The 24,072-nt window shown below is 34.5% G+C and overlaps 1 protein-coding gene and 1 pseudogene across 5 annotated transcripts in view; both read left to right on the top strand.

Moving 5' to 3' along the window:
* Nucleotides 1-24,072, top strand: part of VPS13A (vacuolar protein sorting 13 homolog A) — a 270,889-nt gene that overhangs the window by 124,310 nt on the left and 122,507 nt on the right. For all 5 annotated transcript variants that reach the window (XM_063081395.1, XM_063081392.1, XM_063081391.1 and 2 more), the window contains exons 32-39: nt 2,218-2,385; nt 3,923-4,227; nt 8,064-8,211; nt 11,329-11,479; nt 14,931-15,058; nt 15,444-15,613; nt 16,188-16,405; nt 17,109-17,341. In XM_063081395.1, the coding sequence (XP_062937465.1) occupies nt 2,218-2,385; nt 3,923-4,227; nt 8,064-8,211; nt 11,329-11,479; nt 14,931-15,058; nt 15,444-15,613; nt 16,188-16,405; nt 17,109-17,341 (1,521 nt within the window). The remainder of the gene's footprint in view (nt 1-2,217; nt 2,386-3,922; nt 4,228-8,063; nt 8,212-11,328; nt 11,480-14,930; nt 15,059-15,443; nt 15,614-16,187; nt 16,406-17,108; nt 17,342-24,072) is intronic.
* Nucleotides 18,187-19,199, top strand: LOC134365041 (large ribosomal subunit protein mL44-like; annotated as a pseudogene).

Below are 24,072 nucleotides of genomic sequence, written 5' to 3'. Positions count from 1 at the left end.
TTTATATGTTATTCTTTTCTTGCTTTTATTGAGCATCTTGTAATTATTGATGGAATGTCAGACATCATATATAGGATAATAGAGACTTAGGTAAATAGTTTTTATGTCTGGAATTTTCTGCTAGGCTATTATTAGCTTGGGGGGTTTAGTCAGTCTAGTGCAGAGCTGAGCTGGGTTTGAATTTTCTTGTTTAATGTGATTCCCTTTACTATATTATTGTTTCATATTCTTTGAGTTTTATATTGTGCTTAGGGTGGGGCTGTGTTGCTGGGATTCTGCTTCATGCTCAGCCATTGACCTTCCCTCTACTCTTGCACCTCAGAAAGTTCTCTTTCCACATTCTTGGCTCTTACCTTGATGTTGGAAACTACTGCTGCTTGTTTCTCAGTGCTTGTGAGCTTCATGGTGAGTATTTGGGAGGAAGGGAAGGGAAGAAGTTTAGGGTAGGCTTGTCAGTTGTCCTGGTCTGTTTTCAGTCCTACCTAGGCCTGTTTCTTAAGGTCTCAGAAATGGGGCATTTTTTGTGATCCTCCCCATAGTGTCTGACTGTTATCTTTGGTGGCTCCTATGTGGGACTGAATATCCTTCCCTGCCCCAGCAGAAGGAGACCTTTATAGTCTGGTTCCAGGAGAGTTTCCTGTTCTTCCCCCAGCTGTAGAGACAGTTTGCTTTTATCCTAACCTGTTTCTAGGATAGTGTATCTTCACTTGTGCCCTGTGGGCGACAAGGTTTATTGCCCTTACCCTAGTGTCTTAAGGCTTTTATTTTGAGAGAGGATAATTGTAGTGGTGCTTTGGGCCTTTTCTACGGTGGAGGCTTCTCCTCTTTTCCAGAGTTATACCAAGGTAATCTTTCACTGGTTTTCCACTTTGCCTGTCTTTCTCATGAGCTTCCAGCAGAGGCCCATGAAGTGCTTTCAGCTGAGTGTGAACTCAGGGGCCGGCCCATGGCTCACTCGGGAGAGTGCGGTGCTGATAACACCAAGGCCCCGGGTTCGGATCCCATATACGGATGGCCGGTTCGCTCACTGGCTGAGCGTGGTGCTGACAGCTGAGTGTGAACTCTCTTATGTCTGTGCCTCCTAGGGATTCTGTATCTCACATTAGTCCACAAGTCAACCTTTATCATTTTAGCTGAGTTATTCTTATCTATCTTTCATGGTACCTAGCATTTCTTTCTTCTGCTCTCTACCACAAGTGAGCTGGTCCTTATTTTCTGTCTCTCCTTGAAGGTGGTACCTGTTTTTCTTTAGGTTTTAGGGTGCTTTGTTGTCCTGTGACCTCAGATTTCTCTAGCTTTTAAGAAAAGTTATGATTTTCTAGTTTATCTGTTTTGTTCTTGTTGTTAGGGTTTGGGATTGCTCTCTCTCCAGCTTTGTACATCTTAGGCAGAAGCAGAATTATAGACTTTTTTTCAGCCCCATCTTGTTCCTCAACCTTTAGAGGTCTCTCATATGTTTGGTTCCTGAGTATTCTTTGTTCTGTGGTTAGAATTAATTTGCTTGTTAATGGCTCTTCAGCTCTCTGCCCTTGCTTATAGCATTGAGGAAAGTTGAGAAAGTGCATACTAAATTAGTTAGTGCTCTGTACATCTTCCAATTTATTTTTAGCATTTTACATCTGTTGGCTCCATCATTTTTAACTGGTATTGCAGAGCTTGAGATTTTTAAACCACTGTAGGCAATTCCTAGTTGGCAATGAGATGATTCTTCACAAACTAATAAGGAACAGAATTATAAGAGATAGAAGAAGACTCCTTTGAAGAATCTGGAAACACCTATTCACATACCTCAAATCAAGAGAAGTAGATTTCAGTAAGTTGTAGATGTATGGTGGTTTTCAAACTTTTGTCAGTGAAACAAGAAATAACATTTATATGATGACTCTCAGTACAAAAGTATATATGCTAAATGAAAATGCGTTTTCTATTTTCTTTTCTGTTTGCCTCAATTAAAAAAAAAAAAAAAAACAGGGCATGACCTACTAAATTGATTTCATGACCCACAAAAGGGACCTGCTGCTACCAATTTGAAAATCTTTGCTGTGTTAGTTCTAAAAAAGTGATTAACATTGTTGCCTCATTTGTACTTGGCTTGAATACCTGAAAGATTTTCCAAATATGTGTGTATGTTTTGATATTTTTTGCTTTGTTTTATTTTTGTACTGAAGGCACATCATTTCAAAATTGATTGTGATAATTGAATTTTTTCTCATTAAGGCGGTTTATATCACTGGGAAAGAAGTTTTCAGCTTCAAAATGGTTTCTTACATGGATGCAACGGCTGGTTCTGCATACACAGATATGAATGTGGTTGACATTCAAATTAATTTAACTGTTGGTTGTATTGAAGTAGTTTTTGTCAAAAAATTTCTATATTCTATATTGGTAAGTATTGAGTGAATTATTTTTTATTTTTTGTACTAGTTGTAAATTGTTTGCTGTGTGTCAAAAATAGATGAAGAATAACAAGAATTCTTTGATTTTTTTTTTTTCTGATTTTGTATAATAATGGTTGAAAAGTATAGTACTTTATTTAACACCATTTTCACATGGGAATATTCTAGGTAATGGAATTCTATATTTTATATATTAACATATTAAATATATGTGAATTCTATATCATATAATGTATGTTATATATGAATTGAAATTTTTATTTTATGCATCATTGGCTTAAGCCTTCATTTTACCTGACTCGCAACTCTAATTAAAAAATATTGAGTATACAGTTGAAGTTTGTTTTGGTCTCAGGTCATCATTAAGAAAATTATATTTTCGATTGCATTATAATTCTGTGACTATTGTGGAATTTAAGGAGTTAGATTTAATCCCTATTGACTCTGCCCTAGGTGTCTGAGTTCTTATTTCTGCTTTTCATAGTTTTTTTTCTTGTGTTTCTCCTTGCTGTCAGCTGATATTTTTTTCCTGTGAGTGTCATACTTATCTCTATGACATCACTATCCATTCTTTTAAAATGCTGTCTCTATGAGTTTTGGTGTATAAACTAGATTAAAAAGTCTAATAAAATAATAGAATAAATAGGCCAAATATGGCAATTCTTAGAAGCAAGGAGGGTATTCGTGTAATTACTTCGATATATTTGGGGATGTGGATGGAGCCTTTTGTTATTTCAGAATTTCAAGTTCATTCTAAATAATATTGCTGTTTTTGTGATCTTTTAAATTGAGGTTACCATGCAGTTTTTCTATAGCCATAAAATCTTTTTGTACACCAAAAAGTAAAGATGAACAAGTAAGTATTCCTTGTCTAAGTTTTTTTATAACCCAAAAATATTATATTACTGAGCCCTTGTGTTATATAGCCTTTTACTTAGAAATACTGAAAATCAAATGTTTTTTCTCTGAACATTAAAATTAAGTAAAGTCCAGGTAATTTTTTCTTTTAATTGAAACATATTGATTATACATATTTGTGGGGTACAGAGTTATATTTCAATACACGAATATAATATGGTCCAGGTAATTATATTTTATGTCATTGAGGTATTTTTTTCTGGAATTCGGAAATTTGAAAACTTATTTGAGAGTTTAACTTTTTATTGATTTTTTAAAAATTTTTTTATTCTGTAGACATAAAAAGCTCTTTTTCCATTGAGATTGTATAGGGAAATATCCTTTAGCCGTTAGGGAAAGTGACATAACACAAATAGATATCAGTGAAACATTTCAGTATTCCCACTCTGCTTTGTTCCAGGGACTACGTTTTTACTTTATCTGTATTTTTGTGTTTCTCAATTTTTGCAGCAGAAAATTAAGATTTAATTTAGACGATCAGACTTGGAATAAATAAGGCTTGATTGTACCAAATACAAGTTTTTCTTATGGAGGTAAAATTATAGACATCAATATGTATTTAATGTCTTATTCATTAGTGGTAACCTTAAGAATATAATTCTTTAAAGGCTTTTATAGATAATTTTCAAGCAGCTAAACAAGCCTTGGCTGAGGCGACAGTTCAGGCAGCAGGAATGGCTGCTACTAGTGTGAAAGAATTGGCACAAAGGAGTTCCAGAATGGCATTGGATGTTAACATCAAAGCCCCAGTTGTGGTCATCCCACAGTCTCCAGTTTCCGAAAATGTTTTTGTTGCTGATTTTGGACTAATTACAATGACAAATACATTCCATATGATAACAGAGAGCCAGAGCAGCCCCCCACCTGTTATTGATTTGATAACAGTAAAGCTGAGTGAAATGCGATTATACAGGTAAGCTTTCCACAAGTATATTTGGGTAGAATGCAGTCTTTTCCTAATTTTTACATTAAAGGATTTGGTATCTTGAGTTTTCTGTTTACAGCGATATTTTATTTTATTATAACTCTGTTTCGTTACTCTGGCTCACCCAAGTTTTTTTTTTTTTTTTTTTTGGCAAGATCAATTATAACCTTCTAGTTTTTAAAAACCTAGAAAGTATTTGAAAATTACTCCTTATGGTTGTAGAAAGTAGGTCAAAAGGAGACAAAACTGGAGATTGAAAGAACAGTTTGGTAACTGTTGGCAGTAATTCACATAAGAATTATAAGTGACTTAGTCTAAGGTAGGGAAGTGAGATAGTAGAGAGCTAACCAGTTCTGAGAATTTTTAAAAGTAGAATTAATAGTAATTGATTATTGCATGGATATGGGAGTTAAAGCAGAGGAGAAATTAAAAATTCACTCTAGATTGCAGGTTGGAAAACTCAGTATTTGGTGATAATGCAGTTCATTGAGGTAAGACAGAGCAATGCGGAAAAACCAATAGAGTGGAGATCTTAATCTCTAATGGGCAAAGTAACTTTGAAGCAGTTGCATGACTTCTATATGGAGAAATGTAGAAAGTAGTTGGATATATATATTTGGATATTAGGAGAGTGACCTCTTTTAGATTTCTAGATTTGGGAGTTCTTAGTAATATTTAGCTAGTTATTGAAGCTATTGGAATGAGTAAGATCACACAGAGAGCTTGTGGATTGAGACATGTGGGAAAGTATGCTGAGGAACATCAATCTTTAAGGAACTGGCAGAAGAGGAACCCTCAGAAGAGACTAAGATGGAGCAGGTAGAGAGAGAAAGGGAAACTAGGAGAACATATTGAGGCAGTGTTTGAGGGTCCTGTTGATGTTGTTATCCATAAATTAATAGTATATGTTATTTGTTTGTTTTAGTGGCTGGCGGGTACAGGTGTTATAAGGCTGTGCTCTAACCAACTGAGCAACTGGCCAAACTGTATATGATTTTTTTTTAATGCTGTACTTGGTATTTTGTACTGGGACTCTAACAGTCAACTGGATTCAGGCAAGACTGAATTTTTGACAAGCAGGTGTGACTGAAGGCAGAGGGACAGGATTTTAACTACTGCAAGTCATGTTGATGGATAATGGATAGGAAAGAAATTAAAGACAAGTGAATACTGATAGATTAAAAGAATGTACAGAGGGGTTATAAACTGGAGGTTCAACAACCTTAGTCTTCAAAAATAAGCACCAATTAGTTGTTGATGGATTATAGCACAAGTGGAAGGTGGTAAACCTGGATGTTATTATTCTTAAGGAATAATAAAGTTGGGAAACATCATTACAAATTAAGGAAAATTATTTCTGTTACTTAACCTGAGATAGGGTTTTGGACAAAAATTGGCCTATATTTTATAGAATTTCAGAGAAAGCCAGGTTTCACTTAAGATGAGAAATGAATGATAAGTTTAGTGAAGACATTGGAACATGCAGAATGATTTGTTCAACCAAGTCCCAGGGATTTCAGAAATTACAGGGAAATACCAAGGTGAGAGACTTCTGTCTTAATAATAGGCTATAGATATAATCATTTTAAGCTTCAGGGTGGTTCATTAACCTGGAGTTTGAACTTTGTGAAAAGTCTGAATTTACAAAACATTGAATATTTATGTGTCTGTATTTAATACATCTTGATTGATTTCAAGAAATGAGAGAGGTAAAGTAGGTGTAGGTCTGCATTAAAAATAGATTATTTGCTTTTAAAAGAGTTCACAAATATGTATAGAGCATCAAATCATAATATTTATTATTTTTATGTCCAGAAAAAGATTAATTTTTTTATTGACAATAAACATATAAGATTGGCAAATCTTATGACTACCAAAGATAATTACTATTAATTATTTGGTATATTTGTTCCAGTTAATTATATCTGCATATATATTTAATTTGAGTAAAATTAGAATTACATTGTTTTGTGTTATAAATTGCTTTTTAACAGTGTACTATAAGTATTTTTTCATGTTATTTTGAGTGCATAATTTTTAAAAGTATTTCTTAGTTTTTTGAAAATCCATTTGCATTTTGTTGGAAATTTAAATTGATTCTGATTTTTTTTGCTCTTAAAAAAACTGTAATAATGATTGATGTCTTTGTTTATCATTACTTACGTGATTGTCTACTCATTTCTTTAGGATAATATATTTCCTTAGGACAAATTCCTAGAACTAGAATTACTCAGTTATAGAGTATAACCAATTTTTCCTGAAATAATTCTGAATAACTGATATTTGAAAATTCTATTTAAAAAAAGAAAAAGAAAAAGAAGAAAAAACAAAAGAAAAAGAGAAAAATAAAATTCTGTTCAGTTACAACTTTTTAGAAAGCACCTAAAGAAAGACAAATAAGTATTCTTTATGTGACTACCTGTATTGTTTATACATTAACCCAATTTCTTGAATGCAATTTAGCAAATATTTATTTACTATATGACATGTGCCAATCACCTGAGCTAGGTACTGACAATACAGCAAAGGATAAGATATACATAGTTCCTGTACTCATAAAGCTTTCATTTGAATTGAAACTACAGAGAATACAATAAACTATTAAAATGCAGCATATTAATTGCAGTGATAGAAAAAGTTCATGGTACTTGTGGGAGCACATAGGAAAGGTATCTAACCCAGATATTGGGTAATACTGGTAAGTAATGTTTTTCCAGAGGAAGTAATCTTTTGAAACATCAATTATGATTCTTGCAGTTTAACAGAAGAAAGAAATTTACTCAAAGATATGTACACAGATAATCATCAAGTATTTATTACAGTGGAGAACTGGAAACATGAATTTTTAATAACAGAAGGTTGATTAAACGACTCATAGTATAGCCATGTATTGTAATTGATAGCCACTAAAATTGTATGTGCAGTATTCCCCATAGGACTTTTAGATTCCTTAGCTTATTACTATTAATTGGAGATTGCAAACATGCATGCATGCATGTATAACTGTAGTGTTACTCTATGGTCCGTTCATAAAATGGTTGATACCAGTCATTCTAAAAGATCCATGATGGCTCCTGTGTTTCTCTCCCGTTGGTTAAGTGATAGCTAAAATTCAGCAGTCATAGCTTTATACCCTAGTTTAAAGATTTGTTGCCAATTGAAATATAAATACACTTATAAAGGAGTAATACTTGGAGATTATCACTTGAAGGCACAATGGGAGGCTTCTATGGTCACATTGTTACTTGAAGGGGTCAATGACCTACTACTGTTTTCTTCTGAACATCAGTCCTACCTTTATAAGTGCTTAGAAAGACAAATATGGTTCAACCTAATATGAAATTATACATATTCAGCTATTTTGACTCATAGAAATAGAAAGTTCGTATGGTACAACTGTGTTTCTTATAAAGTAAGGGGATACATTGTGTTCTGCTACAATCAGTGAATTAAAATGTTTTTATAATGAGGTCTTGTATAATTTTCATTACACATTATATATAGATAATTCTTATTTTCAGGGTCTACTACACAATTGGTAAATTTTTGGCACTTTTTGCCATGTTGCAAAATCCTATTTTAAGAACTTGCTTCTCTATGATTTGGAACACTTAGACCAGAGGAAGTCACCTAGGTTTCTAGTGGGATGGAATATCTCTCATTTTGACATATCTCATTTAAAATCTGATAGATTTTATTTTTCTCTTCATATACAAATTATTGATGTCTGCTATTTGTATATAAAATGATAAATTTAAGTTAATCTTTTATTACTATCTGAATGTATATGAAACAATTAAAAACAATTTTATTTCTGCTTATAGGTCTCAATTTATTAATGATGCATACCAGGAAGTACTGGATCTACTATTGCCACTAAATCTAGAAGTGGTTGTTGAGCGAAATTTATCCTGGGAATGGTACCAGGAAGTTCCTTGTTTTAATGTAAATGCTCAGCTAAAACCCATGGAGGTAACTTTTTGGATGCTTATTGATTTCTGTATTGTTTGTTGAAAATTATTGCTTGGGGACATAAAGCATTTTATTTTGGGGGTAGATTTTTTTTTTTTTCATGGCTGGCTGGTACCGGGATCTGAACCCTTGACCTTGGTTTTATCAGCATCATGCTCTACCAGGTGAGCTAAACTGCCAGTCATTGGGTATAATTTACACAGGTATAATCACCTTAGTCAGAAACAGTGGCTGTGTTAACCTAGAGTCCATTTAGTGATCTGTGACTACTATGTGCTAAGCCCTGTTCTAGATATTGGAGATACTGAGGCAGAGAAGCTGTGACATTGTCTCTGGCTTTATGGAACTTACCAGTCTAATGCAGGGGTTGTTGGTGATGGTGGTCTAGAGGGTGCAGTAGTTACATGATAAAAAAGTAAACAGATATACAATTAAAGTAATTATAAATTGTGGTAAATTCCATGAAGGAAACAAGTGCTAGACATGGTGCTGTAAGTAGTCACTTAGGTTTATTAATATAGAATTTAGTGGAGAGGTCTAGGCTAGAAGTATTAATTTGAAAGTCATCACCGTGTAGATGGTATTTAAATCCATGGGAATATATGAGATAATCTAGAAAAAGAGTTTATAAAGGTAGAGAAAGTCCTAGAAGAATGCAGAGGTTGAAGATGAAAATGGCAAACGGGTCAGCCCCTTAGGTCTCTTTACCTCCCTGCAGGTTGACATTGCCTCACAGATTCTGATGGAACTATACACAAGTTCATATTTTTCCCTCTTGACTGGATGGAAGTCAAAACTATATCACATGCTTTGCCGAAGTGACAGCAACATGTACTCTGTCTAGGAGGTTTCTTTAAGAAACCTACTTAATAAATCCTCTTCCCTCTCCCCACCTCCAGTTCCCCTTTCTATTTCTCTCTATAAAAGTTATATTCAAAAAGAGAAAACCATCATTTTATAGATTTCACACTTTTAAGTCAAAAGTATATTCAGAGTTTAAAACATGATGGTGTTCAACTTAATCTTTGAGTTCTTGGTGTGTAAGATAATATGGAAACTTTAACATACAGGTTTAGAAATGGAAAGTATCTTCTTAAGATAAATAGTTGAAGTCTCTTTATATTGGTAAGACAATAGGTAGAAACCGAAAACATGAGTAGTATGTTCCATCCAGAATGCTGGGGAAATCCCCAGCCCACTAGGACCAATAATCAGGCATATTTGTGTAGGGCAACAGGGACACTGCTTTTCCTCACTCTTCCTCAGGGAGAATCCATGCTGAATGTTCAGATGATGCTGTAGACCATCTGCAAATGCCTGGCTGCCTTCTGGCGCAGACCCACTAGGATGAAGCTGGGTCTCTCCATGTCCTAATCCTCCTAAGTAGTTAGCAGCTATTGCAGCTGCTAACCAAGCTGCACCCAAGAGCTCCTATATTTGTTCCATCATAGACCATCATGTGTCAGGGAGAGACTAGAGTTGGGTCTTGGAGAAGTTAGTGCAAGAGCTTGTGATTTTTGACTTATTAGATGTTTGGGTGTTGTACACATATAAGAGCCATAGATCAGTAGCCCCAGGATCCTTATTGTCCTTCCAACTTCCTCCCCTAAGCTTCTGGCAAGAGTGAAGGAAGAATGATAACTAATATCAGTGTTGGGGGGCATTCAATATACATGTACTAATTGAAAGGTGTGGTTTAGAAGTTGTAATACTTAATTTCAGATTTTTAATTTATATGAACATACTATTTTTGCAATTCCTGCTGCATAATAATAACAAAGTAAGTGTTATGAATAAATGAATGAAGGAATGGAAGTTAAAAAAAAAAAAAAAACCCTAAAGCATAAGTAGCATGAATAAGGTACACATAAATTTAATCTTAAAATACTAGATTAGCATATAGTCTTTGAAATATAGTCCAGGAAAGGTTTGACAAATTTATGAGTGAGCCACAAGTAACTTAAGAAAATTGTCTTGATTAAACATATCAATTTAAAACTCAGATCAGTCAAGGGTTCAGATCCCTGCATTGGCCAGCTGCCAAAAGCATAACAAAACTAAACAAAAAACTTATAGATCTTTTTTACGTTATTGCTGTTGTATTAGTCAGGGTTCTCCAGAGAAACAGAACCAATAGGGAAGGAGGGTGTGTGTGGAGAGAGAGGGAAAGAGAGAGAGGGAGATTTATTTTAAGGAATTGGTACACATGATTGTGGAGTCTAGCAAGTTCAAAATCTACAGGGTAGGCCAGCAGGATGGATACCCAGGGAAAAGTAGGTGTTGCAGCTTGAGTCTGAAGGCAGTCTGCTGGCAGAATTCTTCTTGCTTGGAGGAGGTCAGTTTTCTTTCTGTTGAAAGCCTTCACCTGATTGGCTGAGGTCCACCCACATTATGGAGAGTAATCTGATTTACTCAAAGTCTACTGATTTAAATGTTAATCTCATCAAAAAAATACCTTCACAGAAACATCTACAATAATGTTTAAGCAAATATCCAGATATTGTGACTGAGCCAAGGTGATGAATAAAATTAACCATCACAGCTGTTAAGACTGGTCTTAATGCTGTTGATTTTAGGCTAAATTTGCAACACATTGGGTTTGAAGTTAGCTCTTTTTTTTTTTTTTTAAGTTCTTTGTTTAAATATGTGTGAACTTAAGCATGTTACTTAATCTTTTAGCCTCAGCTTCTTATAAAATCAAGATTATATTCTATACACCTAGCACTTTTGTGAAGTTCAAATAAAGTTAATCATGTAAGATATATTGTGAACTATTTTTTATTATACAAATGAATAATATAAATCTTATTTTCAAATATTCCGTTTTAGTGAAATAAGTGCTTACTAACCAGAAAAAAATCCAAAGTGGCTGGATGACTATTTAAAGATGAAAGTTTATTTTAAAGGTTTAAAATTACTAGATTATTTGGTACATTTATTGGTGTTGGCATCACATGGTCATTTAGAAAACTGAATTTTCAGTTAGTAAAAATCCTTATTGCATTAAAAATTGGTTTTGTAGAGAACTGAAAGGAAACAGTCTTATTTTTCTTGTATGAAAATTTTAATTACATGAAGTAGCAATGTTAAAAAAAAGCAAATCTTATTTTTTAACAGTTTATTCTTAGTCAAGAAGACATAACAACTATTTTTAAAACATTGTATGGCAATATATGTTATGAAGAAGGTGATAGTGCCTCAACTGCTGTAATAAAAGACCAATCTAGTGTCACTAGTGGAGTTACTAATGCTTCACACAATTCAGGAGGTATGTTCCTAACCTTAAATTAGTTGCTGCCTTTTTCTCTTTCTTTTCTTTGTCTTTCCCCTCTCTCTTTTCTTTCTCTCCTCTCTCTTTTTCTGTTTTCCCTTCTCTTCCTTTCTTCTGTCCGTCTTTCCTTTCTTTCTCTAGTTTTGAGTAAAATAAGATTTATAAATTTCTTTCTAACCAGCTAATCCCATTCAGGCATCTCCAAATTGTCTATGTTATTTGTCATTCTGGTGATTTTTTCTTTGGGTCAAAGTTCCTAGTCTTGTTGTAACAAAACTCCTTAATATTTATTCCTGTTTTCCCAGTTTCCCTACAGGACTTTATTTTCAATTTTTCCCTCCTTCCCCTCTCTTCATCCTTATCCATAGTACAATATATGTCCTAGATGGAAAATTTTATATTATTATTAGCAATGTCAGAACATTAGAGGTATAAAAAGAGGATAATCATTAGTAGATGATGGATAGAACACAGTAGAAGAAACCATAATTCAGAAAGAGGGTTCATCCAGCGTTGGATCCAGTGTGTGATGTTGGAACACTGCTGGGTTCTGAGTGCAGCACCAGCACATACAGAGAGTTGGGGCTGCCAAGTTGATTTTGCTGCGAAAGAATAAAATTCTTCTCATTCTAGTATTATAGGGGATCCCCAAACCCACCTACTTCAGAGTGAAGCCCAGTAGTCTATAAGACCTTCCTTTGCAAAGCCTTGAGATATCACATCACTTTTCCACTCAGGGAGAATCCTAAACACAAAAACAACGCTACATTTACAGCATTACAGGAAACCACATCTTTATTAGCTAGAATCATCAACCCTGTGATTTTTTTTTGTTAAATATGAATAGTCAACTATGAAGAAAATCACAAAAACCCAAGCATGAAAGAAACCAAGATAAGCAGCATAGTACTTTTTTTCTTTTGTCTTTTTCGTGACCGGTAAGGGGATCGCAACCCTTGGCTTGGTGTCGTCCATACCGCACTCAGCCAGTGAGCGCACCAGCCACTCCCATATAGGATCCGAACCCGCGGTGGGAGCGTCGCTGCGCTCCCAGCACTGCACCCTCCCGAGTGCGCCACGGGGTTGGCCCAGCATAGTATTTTCTGAAAGAAGCAAAGAATTGAGGGAACAGGAAAAAACAAAACAAAACCAAAAAACTGTGATATTCTAAAAGGATTTTGAGAAGATAATATAATAACTGGATCTTACCAGGACCACCAGCCCCCCAAAGATAGGAAAGAGTTCATAGAAACCAGAAATATGATTGCTGGAATTTTGAAATAACACTAAGTATGGGGTTAGAATGTAAATGTTGTGTTGGAATATGTGGTTGAGGTAATCGCCCATGACATAGTGGGAAGAAAAGCACAGGAATGGAAAATGGGATAAAACATAAGACAGATGGCTTCAGTTAAGAAGGTCCAATTCCAGAATAAGTATTGTAGGAGAAATAACTGATACAATGGAAGAGAAAAATCTTTCAGAGTATAGCAGTCTTCCACTTCCCCTTTATCCTCAGGGGATATCTTCCAAAACCCCAGTGGATGCCTGAAACCATCGATAGTACCAAACCCTTCATATGTGTTATGTTTTCTCCTATACATACATACCTATGATAAAGTTTAATTCATAAATTAGTCATAGTAAGAGATTAACAACAACAAATAAAATAGAACAATTATAACAATATACTGTAATAAAAATTGTGTGAATGTGCTCTTGGTGTGTCTTTCTCAAAATTTCTTAATATTTTGGACTGCAGTTGACCACAGGTTACTGAAACACTGAAACTGTGGAAAGTGAAACCACAGATAAGGGGGGACTACTGTAATAGAATTAAACTCTCCAGATCTAAGTAAATATTGAAGCAAACTCTTAGATATAGTCTACTGATTTTTCAAGCAGATTGAGTAAACTGCAACTCTCCATGCAAACACATTTTCATGAAATGTCAGAATGACAAAGGAAAGATCTTAAAAGTTTCAGAAAAAAGAAACAGCCTGCTTGTTAGGAGCTTGGGGAAAATGACTGGATAATTGATTTTGGTGGTTGGTTTGTCATCAGTAAAACTGAATGGGATTGCTGGATGATAAAGGCAACGAAGCAATATATTTACAATTCTAAGGAAAGTGATTTTGAAGCTAGGATTCTGTACACAGCCAAACCATCATTCAAAATGTGAAAACAAAATAATTCTCAGATTTTCAGTGCCTCAGAGTTTACTTAAACTCCCTCATACCCATCATTCCTAAAGAATATAGTTTGAAAATATGTTCCAGCAAGTCAAACAAAGAATCTAGGCAAGAGGAAAATATGAGACCAAAAAACGGTGGGCCCACCCAGGAGTGCATTCAAGAGGAATCCCAAAATTATCTATTTGTTTAGGTTACCAAGTAATTGGTTTTCAGTAAAAAGGAATTCAGAATGCTTTAAGGAAAAAGAAAGCCAAGTGGAAAAATGTCTTAAAGAAGAAAAATAGCATAAATTCCACATAATATGTAGAATGAGGAATTAACCACATTATATAAGTGATATGGAAAGACAGACGTGTTCTGTTCTTAAACTCTACTATATACCATGCTGCAGAGGTGAACTAAATTTTGCATGATTTTGAGCCATTATTAGAAGAGAAGAGAGAATTTCTTCATTTCTGAGAAGTACACTAGGTGCGATCATTGTAGCAGCAGAGCCAATATTATAACAAACATTAAGTCTCTATTGAAAAATATTACGCAGTCATAGTTAAACAACATATTTTGGTTAAAATATGTTAACCAAAAAACATGTTTTGGTTACGTGGATGTATACGTTTATTAAATCTCATCAACTTGTTCAGATAAAATCTGTATGTAAATTTTATCTAAATTAAAAATAACTTACAAAAAAAAGATAACTTACTTGGTGTGGTGGTGCTTATGTCTGGAGTTGGGTAGAATGAGAATTAGGAATTGCTGTGTTTTCGTTATAAGCACATTTAATATATACCATGTGTATATAATACTTTGATTCAAAATTTAAATGTAGAAAACAAATTGTGGATTTTTCTTATTAGTGGAACAGTTTTTAAATGACATTGAAAATATCTTGTTTGGTTTTAGATTTTTAATGTAAAATTTGAAATACTAAACTGTGTATCAGGTACTTTAGTATGCCTTTACACATGCTGTTTTACTTAATCCCCTAAACAAACCCAGCGGCTAGTTCAGTTTTTCCCATTATAAAAGTGGAAATGGAAGCATCAGGTGTTAAATTAACATTTTCAAATTAGTATGAAAAGAGTCTTAAGCTAGGAGTTACTGAGTTCTGCATCTGAATTTTCTAATCTTTTATTTTCTTGAACATCATTTTACTATACCCATTTAATTAATAATTCTGTTAAATATATTTCAAGGTTGTCTTAATGAGCTACTTTTCATTTTTTTTATTCAATAACTTTAATTTTTCCAAGGAGCAACTGTGGTGACAGCTGCTGTGGTAGAAGTACATTCGCATGCATCTCAAGTTAAGACAACAGTAAATACGAGTTTCAGAACTGATTACCTCACCATGGTACTATATAGTCCAGGTCCTGAACAAGTAAGTTGAGGAAGAAAAAAGGAAGTACATTTTTATTTACAAAAATTATATAGGTGAATGTTTATTAGATAACAATTGTTAATATTTCACATGTATTTTGTTGTGTGTGTTCCTTGGCAAAAAATGGTTGATCTTTTCATTTTAGTGATAATTTTAACTATTTCCCTTTTTAAATGAATTATTTTTCATATAGCTAATGATTTGAAAAATAAATTTTAAAATTAAAGTAAATATATATTTTTTGGCCTTTCATTAGAAAGCCCTTTGGAGAGAGAGAATTTTAATGTTTCATATAAGTAGACACAGTTTATACTAGTTCATATTTAAAAATGCACTTTAGGCTTACATTTTTATGTAATTTTTTTATTGATTTCCTCTTCCACAGGCTTCCTTTACAGATGTTCGTGATCCTTCTCTGAAACTTGCTGAATTTAAATTGGAGAATATTATAAGTACTTTAAAAATGTATACAGATGACTCAGTATTTTCTTCCTTCTCATTAAAAAACTGTATTTTAGATGATAAAAGGCCTCATGTCAAGAAAGCATCTCCTAGGTATGTATTGTAATAGTGTTCTGAGTTTTTACCTGAGAAATGGCTGATATGTTTTACAGAACTTGTCCCCAAAAAGCTACATGTTCATTTTCTGTTTACATCCTAGAATCTTCAAAGCTTCTTTTCAATCAGGTCATGGATTTCAATTAACATCTAAAATGACCTGGTACAGTTATTTGCTATTCTTATTTGATAGTTGATAGATGGGTTGAATAAATAGAAATAATCAGTACAGTTAAATTTTTTTTTAATTATCTATATTCTCTAATGTAAATTATTATTAACCCATACTGATTGCAGTGGAAAATGCATGAAAAATCAAGAAGAAAAAATATGCCGAGATTCAAAACTCTGATAATTTCTTAAACAGTCAGTTCCTAATTTATGAAACAGTTGTACTCCAGAAATTTGTAAATTCATTATTTGGAGCACCTTGTGGATCTTCCCTAGAGACATGACTTCAGAATACTTGTTTGCTTTTAGTGAAAGAGACGAGATCTTTCCAGTTTTATTGATGTGTTTGGTTATTTGTAAGTTATGCAAACATAGGAGTGGTTATTATTGTGTTTTTCAGAATGATAGGACTGACAGTGGGGTTTGACAAAAAGAACATGATGGATGTAAAGTATAAGAGAGTCAGAGATGGTTGTGTGACTGATGCAGTCTTTCAAGAAATGTATATTTGTGCAAGTGTGGAATTTCTGCTGACCGTTGCAAATGTCTTTTTTGAGGCCTACACCATAGGCAGTGCTGTAGAAACAAATGTTCAGACATGGACTTCTAAGGAAGAAGGTTAGTTACTTGGTAAAATATTTAATATTTATATTATCGAAGTGCTATGACAACATTTACCTTGATTAGCCTTTTAGATGATCAGGGTAAATGCATTTATAAATTAAAATATTTATTTTTCAGAGGTAGGTGGAAAACCTTAATGAATTTTCTGGGAGGATTTGCAGTTTGCATTTATTTTAAAGGCATGAGTATATACTGGGTTCAAAAAGTATGAGACCTACGTTGGAATAAGTAATTGTATTTCTCTGCAGTAATTCAGAAGAATTTGTCTAGAAGGAAATAAGGAGGGAGAAGAGTGAACCATCCACTCCTTTAAAATAATTAAAGATAGTATTTTAATTTAAAGCACTCATTTATTTGTTATGTTTATTTCTCTATTATCTTTTAACATATTTCATTCATTGTGTTATAGTAGAAAGGATGTCAAGTTGAGATTTGGAAACTAGATTAATTTCTAGCTTTGACATTAAGTAGTAGAGATTTTTTCCTATATTTGTTAATGTTCTTATGTCTATAGCTTCTTCAAATATTTATTAAGGGAGTTGCAGTAGATTCCTTTAGAATCTAAGATTCTTCTAATTTACTATTTACTTAGAATGAAATAACATTTTCTCATAAGAGATAAATTATTTATAAATAATATATAGTAAATATGTATAAACATTTTAAAGTATTAATTTATTTTTTATTTCTGTTTTAGTACCTATACAGCAGTCAGAGAAGTGGGAAATTAATACTGTTATTAGAAATCCTGAAATTGTGTTTGTGGCTGACATGACAAGAAATGATGCTCCTGCTTTAGTCATTACAACGCAATGTGAAATTTGCTGTAAAGGTGACCTTGAAAACAGTACAATGACTGCTGCCATTAAAGATCTTCAAGTGAAAGCATGCCCATTTCTTCCAGTCAAGAGAAAAGGCAAAATCAGTACTGTGAGTTTGCTATTTAATTATCTGTTTGATTGTTAAACTATTTTGGATTTAGAATACACCATTTTAGGAAATGAAAACTACCTGTATGCTTTCCAACCAAACCCTGTAAAATCCCTTTCTTTCTACTTGGAGAGCTTAATTTAAAATATTATTACAACAGCTGTGAAACATTTTTATTCTTCTACATGCTTTTCATTGCGATTTTTATTTGTGAGAATATTCACAATAAGAATTTGGTTTCATCTTGGTGCGTTTCAATTAAGATTGTACTCTGAGTTTCTAATCATGTCGATTTCAGACTGCTCTTTGGCTTTTAAAATTTTCTACTGGTTATTTGCTTCGTTCCTTCAGTTTTATTATTTTAATTTTTTCTCCTATTTGGATGTTTTTGCTTGTCTTCATGTAACTTATTTGAACCTTCAGCCATTTGCTTCAACATACTTCACATTTGTATTTTGCTCTCTAATAACCTCTTGGCATTCGTCTTCATAACTAGTTAAAATTCATTTCTTCAAAGACATCTTTGAAGTTAACTGTCTGTTCCTAGTGATCTTGAAAATACTCATAAAAATGTTTAGGCTTCTAAAGGAGTTATAGAAACATAAGTGTTATAAATATTATCAACATAGAAATATAAGCTATAATTTTGTTATAAATAAATACATATACAGTCCGTCCTTTGTATCCATGGATTCAGATATATGGATTCAAGCAACCACAGATTGAAAATATTTGGGAAAAATAAAATAAAAATAATACAAATATAAAAAACAATACAAAAACTGTGTTCCCACAATACTGGTCCAGTTTTTTTCCTTTTGTCCTCCATTGCTTTCTCCCCTGCAATGGCATCTGGGCTGGTGAGGCTACTCCTGCAGGGGCTTTGCTGCCCGCCCCCTGCTCTGGCCACCCCCACTCTCATCCCACCAGTTCAGGAAGTGAAGGAGGAGTTCTGCACTGTCTTGGCTTCCAGGAGTGAGAACGGACGTGCCTGATCTGGTGTCTGCTGCCACCCATGTGCCGTTCAGAGAAGCCCAGCTGGCATTACCATGCTGAAATACAAGCTTTTGGACATCAGTTATAGGAAACCTTTTTCTTAGATCCTCTCAAAACTGCATTCGTTAATAGCTGCTATATTAAAAGTGAGGCGGCCATACACCAAAAATTTGGAATATAGAAAGAAGCTGTTGTTCTGAATCTTAAAGATAATCAAGAACTGTCTGAAGAAGGGACATGTTTTTCACAAACTTGTTTCACACAATTTCTTGAAGATGAGTACCCAGACTTTCCCGCTGAAGGCATCAAAAATCTTGACTTTTCATTGGGGAGGAAGTCATGTGTCACGTGGCTAGAAACTTGGCTGTGGAGCAGTTGACACTTAGTGCAGAATTTCCAGTCCCACCAACTGTGTCAAAGCAGACTTTCTTTGCAGTAATTGGAGCCTTGCTGCAGACCTGAGATGACTGTACTTTTCATCAGGAACTTCTTAATTACTCATACGACTGGAAAAGAGCTCTTTGAGATATGAAAGGTAATAAATACCATGAGGCTACTGGTAAAAGAACTGAAGAAAAGGAATGTTTCAACTCCTGAATCTGTACTTATCGGGAAGTCTGGAAGCACTACACCTTTACCTTTGTATTTTGTTGGCTTATACAGTGATAAAAAGTTGACTGCAGAGGGAGCTAGGGAAACAGTATGGGTTGCAGAGAAAGAAGCTGCTTGAGTGGCACTTAGAAAACTTTATGGATTCACAGAGAATAGATGACCCTGGGACTATTCCAAGCCCAAAGAGAAAGTTTTGAAAACAGAAAAGACCATTACTGCCAACCAACCTGCCAAAGATGTGGCAACCTGAAATTTGTAAGCAAAACAAGACAAACGTCAAAGGTGTTCCAAGCTAGACATTTTTGAAATTGTAAAGAAATAATCTTATTCTTCATACTGTGTTTCTAAAATTAAATAAGTGTTAATCAGGTCACTGTTTATTTGTTTGTTTGTTTGTTTGTTTGACATTTTTCCAAAAAATTTTTCTTTTTTTTTATTTGAGATGTAATCGAGTCTACATATCTGTGGCATACAGAGTTGAGTATCAATACCTGTGTACAGTGTGTGATGATCAAATCAGGATACTTAGCATATTCATCATAAAAAAATAATCATTTCTTTGTGTTGAGGCCATTTTATCTTTTCTGTTCATTTGATAACTTTCAGTAAATTAATGTTAATTACAGATACGTTGCTCAACTGTACATCAATGTAACTTATTTTTCCTAACTAGTTGTTTTCTGTCCATCAGCCAGTTTCTTGCTGTCCCCCCTTCCCCTCCCTGTTTCTTCCTCTAGTAACCACAGTTCTTTTCTCTCTTCAAGATTTTTTTCTTAAAGTCCTTGATTTTATTATTGTATGTAATTTGTAAAGTTAGGTGTATTTTATTCTTCTCTGGCTTTGAGGTATCATAATTGAAATACATGTCTTGTGTGAACTTTTCAGTGATACCAATAAAAAAGTTGTTCTTTCAAAAAAAATATAACAACTACTTACATAGCATTTATGTAAGTAACCTGGAGGTGATATACAATATGCTGGAGGATGTGTGTAAGTTATATGCAAATACTGTGCCATTTATATAAAGGACTTGAACATCCATGGGTTTTGGTTTCCTCGGATGTACTGGAACCAAACCCCAGTGTGTAGAGAGAGATGACCGTACAGTGGTTAGGATATAATATAGACTGTTGCCCTAGTTAGCAAGGCTAATGGCTCACTTCTAAGAAAAGAGAGGAAATAGAAAATAGAGCACATACTAATTCCCTTTTAGGTTATGACTTAGAAATTTTACATAAAGTTCTGTTCACATCCTTTTGGCTTGAACGTAACTGTATGACCACACTTATTTGGTAATAGAGGTTGGAGAATGTGGTCTTTTTTCCTTGGCTACCTTATGTTTGGATACAACTTCTGTTATTGTAGAAGAAGAGTAGAACAGATATCAGGTGACAGCTAGACATCATTCCCACCGTCCACTCAAAGGTTTCTCCCTTTGTCCACAAAAATAATCCTTGCTTGTCTTTCTTCTCACCTGTAGAACATACTCACTTCCTCCTCAAAGGATATAACCTTAGCTCAGAGTTCAGGATCTTTTGTTCTTTGGGGTCTGCATGTGGCTTCTCTTAGTCTAGCAATCTATTAATTAATAGACAATAAGCTTCTACTCTTCAACATACACACACAACCACTATATCATGGTGGTGTAAGGACAAGATAATTGCAATTAAAAAACCCATTCAGTAAAAGAAAGAATGGGAAACACTTGGTAGTCACTGATAACTTAACAATCGTCATGTCCTGCTGACTGGAATGTGAGAACTTTAAGTTGTGGCAGCAGATTAAGTTCTTTGGATAGCTAGTCCATGTTGCAGTCTTCCTTTTTTACCTTCTTGTAGGAACATAATTGACACTTTCTCACATGGCCCTGTCTTTCTTCTAAGAGATTGTTCTTTACCATTATCTTTAGACACATCCAAAGTGGCCATTATCTTTTTTTTGGGAACAGTGCTGTTTCGCAGTTTAACTTCCTATTGAGTTGGTTGCTCAGAGATTGCTATAGCAGTTGAGAAATAACAGGCTTTTACATGCCAGATATTGGTTTCTTTGGCAATTCTGAATCCTTTAAACGTTTACTTTGCTTGTAGGTAGTTCCAAGTGTGAGTAGCTACAACCAAATCTATTATTTATTCATAGTATTTTTGCTGGTAAACTGATGTCTCTTATTTCTAATCTCTGTATTCTGCCTATTCTCCCTTCACCCAACTTCGTGGAGGCTACTTTAATAATAGTTTTGTGGGGAGAAAGATAGGCAACATCTGTAATCTAATTATTTTGCCACGTACTGGCTTTAACAAGAATGTCTGACTTTAACAAGAATTGTCAGAGAAAGAAAAGGAGCCACAATCTAATCTCTTGCTGTGGCTCAAGCTCTAGAGTCTCCTTGGTGTTAGCATGCTTTTCTTTCTCTTATAGGACTTTACATATTGCAAAAGAAAAGAAGGAGCTAATACACAGCAACATTCAAATTATTCCAAACCTGTCTGGCTAAAATTTTGGGCTTTTGTTTTAACACATGATCTGCCTTTCCTAGGTATCACCAGTAACGGTTTTACCAAATATTTTGCTATAGCATAGTTAAGGTAACTATCTTTATATTTTGAAATATCTCTTGTCCATCTATTTTTTTTTTTAATTTTATTTTGTCGATATACATTGTGGCTGATTATTGTTCCCCATCACCAAAACCTCCCTCCCTCCTCCCTCCCCACGCCCCCAACAATGTCTTTTCTGTTTGCTTGTCGTATCAACTTCAAGTAATTGTGGTTGTTATATCTTCTCCCCCCCCCCTCCGGTTTGTGTGTGTGTGTGTGTGTGTGTGTGTGTGTGTGTGTGTGTGTGTGTGTGTGTGTGTGTGAATTTATATATTAATTTTTATCTCCCACCAATAAGTGAGAACATGTGGTATTTCTCTTTCTGTGCCTGACTTGTTTCACTTAATATAATTCTCTCAAGGTCCATCCATGTTGTTGCAAATGGCAGTATTTCATTCGTTTTTATAGCTGAGTAGTATTCCATTGTGTAGATGTACCACATTTTCCGTATCCACTCATCTGATGATGGACATTTGGGCTGGTTCCAACTCTTGGCTATTGTAAAGAGTGCTGCGATGAACATTGGGGAACAGGTATACCTTCGACTTGATGATTTCCATTCCTCTGGGTATATTCCCAGCAGTGGGATAGCTGGGTCATATGACAGATCTATCTGCAATTGTTTGAGGAACCTCCATACCATTTTCCATAGAGGCTGCACCATTTTGCAGTCCCACCAACAATGTATGAGGGTTCCTTTTTCTCCGCAACCTCGCCAGCATTTATCGTTCGGAGTCTTTTGGATTTTAGCCATCCTAACTGGGGTTAGATGGTATCTCAGTGTGGTTTTGATTTGCATTTCCTGGATGCTGAGTGATGTTGAGCATTTTTTCATATGTCTGTTGGCCATTTTTATATCTTCCTTAGAGAAATGCCTACTTAGCTCTTTTGCCCATTTTTTAATTGGGTTGCTTGTTTTCTTCTTGTAAAGTTGTTTGAGTTCCTTATATATTCTGGATATTAATCCTTTGTCAGATGTATATTTTGCAAATATTTTCTCCCACTCTGTTGGTTGTCTTTTAACTCTGTTAATTGTTTCTTTTGCTGTGCAGAAGCTTTTTAGTTTGATATAATCCCATTTGTTTATTTTTCCTTTGCTTGCCTGTGCTTTTGGGGTCGTATTCATGAAGTCTGTGTCCAGTCCTATTTCCTGAAGTGTTTCTCCTATGTTTTCTTTAAGAAGTTTTATTGTTTCAGGGTGTATATTTAAATCCTTAATCTATTTTGAGTTGATTTTAGTATATGGTGAGAGGTATGGATCTAGTTTCATTCTCCTGCATATGGATATCCAGTTATCCCAGCACCATTTGCTGAAGAGGCAGTCCCTTCCCCAGTGAATAGGCTTGGTGCCTTTGTCAAAGATCAGATGGCAGTAAGTGTGTGGGTTGATTTCTGGATTCTCTATTCTATTCCATTGGTCAGTGTGTCTGTTTTTATGCCAGTACCATACTGTTTTGGTTATTATAGCTTTGTAGTATAGTTTAAAGTCAGGTAGTGTTATGCCTCCAGCTTTATTTTTTTTGCTCAGAATTGCTTTGGCTATGCGTGGTCTTTTATTATTCCATATAAATGTCTGGATAGTTTTTTCCATTTCTGAGAAAAATGTCTTTGGAATTTTGATGGGGATTGCATTGAATTTGTATATCACTTAGGGTAGTATGGACATTTTCACTATGTTGATTCTTCCAATCCAAGAGCATGGGATATCTTTCCATCTTCTTGTATCCTCTCTAATTTCTCTCAGCAGTGGTTTGTAGTTCTCATTATAGAGATTTTTCACCTCCTTGGTTAACTCAATTCCTAAGTATTTTATTTTTTTGGTGGCTATTGTAAATGGGCAGGCTTTCTTGATTTCTCGTTCTGCATGTTCACTATTGGAGAAAAGAAATGCTACTGATTTTTGTGTGTTGATTTTGTATCCTGCTACTGTGCTGAAATCATTTATCAATTCCAGCAGTTTTTTTGTAGAGGTTTTAGGCTGTTCGATATATAGGATCATGTCATCTGCAAACAGGGACAGTTTGACTTCATCTTTTCCAATCTGGATGCCCTTTATTTCCTTGTCTTCTCTGATTGCTCTGGCTAGTACTTCCAACACTATGTTGAATAGGAGTGGTGAGAGTGGGCATCCTTGTCTAGTTCCTGTTCTTAAAGGAAAAGCTTTCAGCTTTTCCCCATTCAGGATGATATTGGCAGTGGGTTTGTCCTATATGGCTTTAATTATGTTGAGATACTTTCCCTCTATACCTAACTTATAGAGGGTCTTTGTCATGAATGAGTGCTGAACTTTATCAAATGCTTTTTCAGCATCTATAGAGATGATCGTATGGTCCTTGTGTTTGACTTTATTAATATGGTGTATCACATTTATTGATTTGCGTATGTTGAAACAACGTTGCATCCCTGGGATGAATCCCACTTGATCGTGGTGAATAATTTTACGTATGTGTTGCTGTATTCTGTTTGCTAGTATTTTAGTGAGGATTTTTGCATCTATATTCATCAAGGATCTCTGTCTGTAGTTTTCTT

Source organism: Cynocephalus volans, chromosome 16 (genome assembly GCF_027409185.1).
Source record: "Cynocephalus volans isolate mCynVol1 chromosome 16, mCynVol1.pri, whole genome shotgun sequence".
NCBI classification, from domain to species: Eukaryota; Metazoa; Chordata; class Mammalia; order Dermoptera; family Cynocephalidae; genus Cynocephalus; species Cynocephalus volans.
This window is presented reverse-complemented; position numbering and strand designations above follow the sequence as displayed.